We start from the raw sequence: 7,846 nt of genomic DNA, 5'->3' as shown, positions 1-7,846 counted from the left end.
GAGCAAGGTGCTACACTTACTCATAAAGAGCATCTAACTACCTGTGGGGATGCCTGGAGTTGAAATAGAACACCACCACACACAGCAAAAACCTGGACAGTGCCTGGGCTGGGATTTGAACCCAGAATCCTGGAGCTTTGAGGCAACATTGCTTATCAACGTCTTATTTACTGAGTATATTCCATTCAATTCCTTTTACAACAGCTGATATTTTAAATGAACAGTTCCAATGATGTATGAATTAACAATAAGATTTTAGAAACCGACAAACGGATCTAGTCAAATGAGGAGATTACTGTAAATTCAATAAAGGGTTTCACATACATGTAGACTAAAATACAAGAACAGGTTACAAAGACAGGCAAGAGCAGAAGTTATTCATAACCAGGTTTTATATGTAACTCAGAACTTGCACTGAAAATGTTCAGTAATGGAAAAATCCATATGGCTTTGCAACCAATTTTACAGAAAAACATTTCAAACTTATTCATAAAATGAAAGTTAAGCAATGTAAGTGTTCTTAAAATGAGTGATGCTCAGATTAATTGGCTGCCAGTTCAGATCAGCCAATCTTCACCTCAAATGACTTGATCAGTAATCTGTAAATTAGCTGATCTCAAAATTTTTTTTTTTTTCAGAAGCAGCTTTTTTTACATTAAAGAAAATGGAGTAATAAATTGAAAGATGGGAATCTTGAGGAGTCGTCCTATGTATGGAAAGGAATAGCAGAGTGTAAGAAAAGAGTAGTGGGTCTTTGGCAGATGTTAAAAAAGAATAGATTCAGATCTTTTCATGTTGTGCTGTAATTAAAATGAATGTTCCTTTGTCTGAATGTTGACGGCAAACGAGATTGTGTTTAGAAAAGCAGCTCACATTTTTAATTAGAAAAAGATAAAAAAGGTTCTAACCATAGGCTTCTTAGATTAAGAACAAGATGTGTTGATTTTATGTGTAAAATAGTCAAGAATGTTAACCTTGTATTTTCTTGATAAACATGAACATTTTATGAGTATTTTATTTATTTTAGTTTGCATCTATGACAAGAATTTTTATTTTCTTTTATGGTATGTGTATTGAATGTGAATACTTTTGTATGTCTTTTATTATTCTAAAAAAGTTTGCTTTAAGGGGATTTTACTTATTAAGTATTTTATTGTCACTGAACAATACACTTACAGAATTTCATTCTGTTTAAAGAAATGTAGTGATACAAACACTACTTAAATATCAAAAATAAGCATTCTACAATGTTGGTCATGCAGGACCTCAGTGCAAAAACAAGAATGCCTATAAAATGCTCTTTGCAAAAGATTTCAAAGTGCTTAAATAACTAAATGCCATGAAATGTTCACATTAAAAGAGAGAAAAAAATAAAAAATAAAGAACAGTTGATAGAGTAACCATTCTGCTTTTAAAGTTTCACTTTTATATTTTTCACATTAAAAAACCAGTAATATTTCAGTAACATTTTCAAAATGAATACAAAATTTTTTCAGGTTTAATATATCAGAGAAAACAGCTATGTACATTTTGTTTTATTTATTATTACAAGCATAAAAAATATTCAACATCATCAACATCCTGTATTTTTAAAGAAGCAAACTCCTTAACAGCTTGTAGATTAAACAAACAATGTTGCCAGACGCAGCAACGCTTGCACAGGCACACCAAGTGGTGAAAATTTTGAAAGCAGTTCACTGAAGCTTTTGACATCTAAAACAAAGGAAAAATGTTTAGTAACAAAGTTATGAAGTCCTGAAGTTTTAAAAGTACACTCTTCTTAAATTTAAATATGCATCAAACACAAACATTGTATAATTTAAAAGTTCACATACATAGTGCTGTGCAATAGTATTCAGTGACTAATCTAATTTTGCTGTACAACAAATCATATACTCAAATGTAAATCTGTGATGTTTTATTTAAAGGAACTGAATATGACATTGTTTGATGTTAGAAAAACAAAACAATTTGGAAATAGGCTATTTATACAAGTATTGTATCCCTGTGCTGTAGAAGCTCTAAACTTACACAAGTAAAAAAATTAAAACTATTTGCCTTATGAGGAAATGAATACCTTGCAAATGGCCTTCACCAGTGAACCATTAAAGTACAGTGCATCTGGAAAGTATTCACAGCGCATCACTTTTTCCACATTTTGTTATGTTACAGCCTTATTCCAAAATGGATTAAATTCATTTTTTTCCTCAGAATTCTACACACAACACCCCATAATGACAATGTGAAAAAAGTTTACTTGTGGTTTTTGCAAATTTATTAAAAATAAAAAAAACTGAGAAATCACATATACATAAGCATTCACAGCCTTTGCTCAATACTTTGTTGATGCACCTTTGGCAGCAATTACAGCCTCGAGTCTTTTTGAATACGATGCCACAAGCTTGGCATACCTATCCTTGGCCAGTTTCGCCCATTCCTCTTTGCAGCACCTCTCAAGCTCTATCAGGTTGGATGGGAAGCGTCAATGCACAGCCATTTTAAGATCTCTCCAGAGATGTTAAGTTGGTTTCAAGTCTGGGCTCTGGCTGGGCCACTCAAGGACATTCACAGAGTTGTCCTGAAGCCACTCCATTGGTATCTTGGCTGTGTGCTTAGGGTCATTGTCCTGCTGAAAGATGAACCGTCGCCCAAGTCTGAGGCTAAGAGCGCTCTGGAGCAGGTTTTCATCCAGGATGTCTCTGTACTTTGCTGCAGTCTTCTTTCCCTTTATCCTGACTATTCTCCCAGTTCCTGCCTCTGAAAAAAATCCCCACAACATGATGCTGCCACCACCATGCTTCACTGTAGGGATGGTATTGGCCTGGTCATGAGCGGTGCCTGGTTTCCTCCAAACGTGACACCTGGCATTCACACCAATCTTTGTCTCATCAGACCAGAGAATTTTGTTTCTCATGGTCTGAGAGTCCTTCAGGTGCCTTTTGGCAAACTCCAGGTGGGCTGCCATGTGCCTTTTACTAAGAAGTGGCTTCCGTCTGGCCACTCTACCATACAGGCCTGATTGGTGGATTGCTGCAGAGATGGTTGTCCTTCTGGAAGGTTCTCCTCTATTCACAGAGGACCTCTGGAGCTCTGACAGAGTGACTATTGGGTTCTTGGTCACCTCCCTGACTAAGGCCCTTCTCCCCCGATCGCTCAGTTTAGATGGCTGGCCAGCTCTAGGAAGAGTCCTGGTGTTTTCAAACTTCTTGCACTTATGGATGATGGAGGCCACTGTGCTCATTGTGACCTTTAAAGCAGCAGAAATTTTTCTGTAACCTTCCCCAGATTTGTGCCTCGAGACAATTTTGTCTCGGAGGTCTACAGACAATTCCTTTGACTTCATGCTTGGTTTGTGCTCTGACATGAACTGTCAACTGTGGGACTTTATATAGACAGGTGTGTGCCTTTCCAAATCATGTCCAATCAACTGAATTTACCACAGGTGGACTCCAATTAAGCTGCAGAAACATCTCAAGGATGATCAGGGGAAACAGGATGCACCTGAGCTCAGTTTTGAGCTTCATGACAAAGGCTGTAAATACTTATGTACATGTGCTTTCTAAATTTTTTTATTTTTCATAAATTTGCAAAAATCTCAAGTAAACTTTTTTCACCTCATTGGTATATAGGAAGCATATAGCAATGATATTCCATCAACACATCTATAGTACTTAAAATTTACCTTGGTTTCCAAAAATGTTTCTTCCATGTGTATGAAAGGAATGGTATACAAGAAAACAGGCCAGCATGTTTGTCTGTGTCTCATCATAGGGCTCACCATTTAAATAAGACATCAGAACATGTCCAAAATCTGAAACAATGCACACAATAATATCATTAAAACAAGTATGTATTGCATTGCTTCATTCAACTTGTTTTGAAAGGATCTGCTTACCGCAGTAAAACAGGAAAGAATCAAATTCAGATTATCAACATCACTTATTTACTGTATACTTTTTACATATTAAAAACTTTAACAGGGAAATAATTTCAAGTTCCTTGTGTATAAGCAGAATTACTCTAATTTGCACCTTAGCTCAATTTACCTCTTGCATAAAAACATTGAATTGGTTGGCCTGTTTTTAACAGTTATAATGTATATGAATGAAGTGTTATCACATCAAAATAAATTCCCTGTAATAAAACTGTTATAATTTGTAATTTGTTATCTTTGTCCACTCACACTCCCATGTCCGCTGCACAGAGCTATAAGTGTTCTAAAACCTTTCGCTCTGTGTTGTCTCTATGAACAACAAGTGTATACAATATGTGCAGAAGGAGTAGGCAATCCACAGCTAATCCATTCATGTTAACAAAACATTGCTGAAATTAATTATTTAATACCCACTCTGCAACTTGTGTGTTGTCACCATATTACCAGGCATTACTAGGTAAAGTAGGAAACAAACTGCATCTACAACAATCTTGTGGCACAGTTCATTAAATGTTGCTTAACAAGATACTGGAAAAAAGGGTATCACTGTACTTCACCATCTGTTAATTAGTACATCACTGTATGGTATGAACAACTATGAATGAGCTGCTCTTATAAAGGACAAACTTTTCATCATAATTCTCCACATTCTTATAAAAACAAACAAAAAATGCTGTATAATTTTGAAATGGAAACCACATTGATGGATAAGTTAGAAGAAGAAAAATGCATCATAAAATTTTCTAAAATTAATGAAATATTTGCTGAAGTAAATTAAAATATACAGAAATTAGTCAGTGGTTTCTATCACGGGTAACCCCTTGAATTTTATTTAACTGACATTAAAATATATAATCTCTAAGGTACTCCAGAACTAAGTAGCCTACCTCAACATTGTACTCTGAGGTCCATACCAATTAGAAATATTAGTGAATTGACAGACGAGATTAGACAGGAGTCCCCGTGGACTATGATGTTTGCCGATGACATTGTGATCTGTAGCGATAGTACCAGCTATGTTATATGGGTTGGAGACAGTGGCACTAACCAAAAAGCAGGAGACAGAGCTGGAGGTGGCAGAGTTAAAGATGATAAGATTTGCATTGGGCGTGACGAGGATGGACAGGATTAGAAATTAGTACATTAAAGGGTCAACTCAAGTCAGAGAGGCGAGATTGCGTTGGTTTGGAACTGTGCAGAGGAGAGATGCTGAGTATATTGGGAGAAGTATGCTAAGGATAGAGCTGCCACAGAAGAGGAAAAGAGGAAGGCCTAAGAGGAGGTTTATGGATGTAGTTAGAGAGGATATGCAGGTGATGGGTGTGACAGAGCAAGATACAGAGGACAGAAAGATATGGAAGAAGATGATCCACTGTGGCAACCCCTAATGGAAGCAGCACAAAGAAGAGGAAGAAGAAGTGAAAATTAAAAATATCACTACCAAGAAAAAAAATAATTCTTACCACTTAGCCACTGATCCAGGGTATTATCAATGGCACATTTTATAACTGGAAGAAATTCTGAATTAATAAGAAGACCTTTCTCAGTAGTCTGCCTTAAACGGTTTTCTAGGATCTTAGAGTTACAGAACTCAAAAACAAGTTTAATTTGCCAGAAATCAAATGTCTCCGAGATCTCATTTTTTTCAAGTCTTCGTACAGCCTGAAAAGAAAGCACAAATATAGGGTAGTCCAGATCTAATTATGCAATTTTCATTATGCTATAACTTACGTTTATTATATAGAAAATCACCCGAACAATTCTGGACCATCGAAGTGTGCGAACTGACAACATGAAGAATCGTCTTTGCGCCGAGCTGGAATTATCCCAGCATAAACCAAAGTGATGCGCTGTGAATACTTTCCGGATGCACTGTAAGCCCTCCTTACTTATTATTTTTTTAAGAATTGCACCAAACTTTACAGTTAATTTCTAGGTAGGGCAGTGTGAAGGTATGTTGAAACATACAGTCGGTTCAGAAAGTATTCAGACTGTGATGGTGTGGGTTGGCTCCATGCTACCGATTCCCTCTAGGAGCCTTTTGCACCTGATGCCACCAATAACGTTACTGTTCCTGACATGCTACAAACACCCACCCAAAGATGTGAGTGCGACAATTAGAACTATTAATTTAAATATGCCAACCAGCCATGGACCCCACTATAACACAGAGACCCATTTACTTTCTGCACACTTTATCGTGTTGTTTTAATTTTAAAATGAATAAATCTGCCATTTCTATGAATTCTACTGTACAGTCATTAACCCATGAGAAAAAAAGTGAAAACATGTTTTCAGAAAAGTTTGCAAATTTTTTAAAAATTGAGCAAGATATTAGTATTTATTAGTGAATATGGCATCCTTGTGTTACATTTACAGCCAAAATTTTTAAATAATGCAAATGATTTTGGTTTGTGTGTACATTTAGAAAATATGATGAGGCTGCAGCAGAAATGCATGACAAAAAACAAGAGGACAAAGAATTCAAACAAACTAGCTAAAGGTTGTACTACATGTACCTCAGCAAATGTCTCTCTCAAAAGATAGTTTCTTCCAAATCTTTAGCAATAACACAAAAAACACTTGTACTAAGAGTAAATATTAACTAAGTAAACCTTTCAATGAAGTACAGAATATTATTTGCGTGTGCAGCTTTTATTTGATTGAACGATTTTTTTATATGATTTATAAAAGTATGATATAAATACAGTTTAAGTATACTGCAATTTCTTGTAAAAATAAGTTTGCATAACCACTTATTACATTAATTTGAAATGAGAAATTTTATTAATTATTTATAGTCTAATAAAGGCCTCATAGTTTTAATATTTATGTTGGCATTCTGTGTGTACGTTACTCAGAGTAGTTATTCTCATGTCAATATTTTGAAAGATAATATTCCAGAATGTCTAAACCAATAACAATCTCTGTAAGACAGATATAGTGCAGAAAGAAGTTTGTTCAGTAACATACCTGGTCTATGGCTATATATGTTGGCAGAATTTCTGGAGTTTCCTGAGTAACACATTCATAAAGAATAGAGGAGAATAATACAAGAGGCTCTTGTTTCTAGGAAAAAAATTAAAAAATAACATTAATATTTATTTTTAAAATTCAGTAGATCTCTATCTATATTAAATAACAGATATTGATTCTAGGAGACAAAGTAAATATTATTTATTTAATAAAATCAACAATTTATTCAGTTAGAAAATTCAAAATCCTGTTTATTATTTTTCTTATGATTGAAAGATTTTAATTCTTCATGCTGATGATGATCATCATCAGTCTAATGGCCATTTTCCAGGTTTTCCCAGGTTGACTGGTTGCCCCCAAATCCATTTCCTTCACTGTCTTCGTCTAATACAATACAGCATCACAAAGTTTCTTTAGTCTCCATCTAGGTCTCATCCCCTTCATCTCTTCACCCAAACAACTCCTGACTTTCACTCCTGGTCTTAGTGGCTTCACCTCGGCATAACACCTATCACTTTGTCACCAAGCTTATCATCATTCATTATCCCATCACTCAGTAACAGTCTACACATCCACCTTATTTTTATTATTGTTATTTCCAGCTGTAATTCATGGTTTGACTTCCAAAGGACATACTGCTCCTCACAGCTTATATAAATGTTTCCTCTTCAATGCTAGGGAGGCTTTTTAGAACTCAGAATGGGGGACAGCTCCGGAATTTTTTCAAAGCACCTCTTAGGAGGTGCCCACACCGCCAACTGCTGTATTCAACATAACACATAAGCAGCAGAACTTCCCTATAGCCATGTAAGAAAGTAATTATACATCATTAAATGTTTACTTTTTTAACATAATTGGACATATCAGGATCTGGCCTTCATTTAAATAGTATCTTTAGATAAGGAGATACAATTGAGAAAAGCATGAACATTTGAC

At 35.3% G+C, this 7,846-nt stretch overlaps 1 protein-coding gene across 2 annotated transcripts in view; it reads right to left on the bottom strand.

The window, feature by feature from the left end:
• Positions 1-1,132: 1,132 nt before the first annotated feature.
• The window catches only part of anapc1 (anaphase promoting complex subunit 1), a 260,906-nt gene continuing 254,192 nt past the window's right edge, over positions 1,133-7,846 (bottom strand). For both annotated transcript variants that reach the window (XM_039748373.1, XM_039748374.1), the window contains exons 45-48: positions 6,908-7,003; positions 5,398-5,596; positions 3,683-3,811; positions 1,133-1,713 (exon numbers count right to left, since the gene is read on the bottom strand). In XM_039748373.1, the coding sequence (XP_039604307.1) occupies positions 1,622-1,713; positions 3,683-3,811; positions 5,398-5,596; positions 6,908-7,003 (516 nt within the window). In that variant the 3' untranslated portion in view covers positions 1,133-1,621. The remainder of the gene's footprint in view (positions 1,714-3,682; positions 3,812-5,397; positions 5,597-6,907; positions 7,004-7,846) is intronic.

This window comes from Polypterus senegalus, chromosome 3, assembly GCF_016835505.1.
Source record: "Polypterus senegalus isolate Bchr_013 chromosome 3, ASM1683550v1, whole genome shotgun sequence".
Classification (NCBI taxonomy): Eukaryota; Metazoa; Chordata; class Cladistia; order Polypteriformes; family Polypteridae; genus Polypterus; species Polypterus senegalus.
This window is presented reverse-complemented; position numbering and strand designations above follow the sequence as displayed.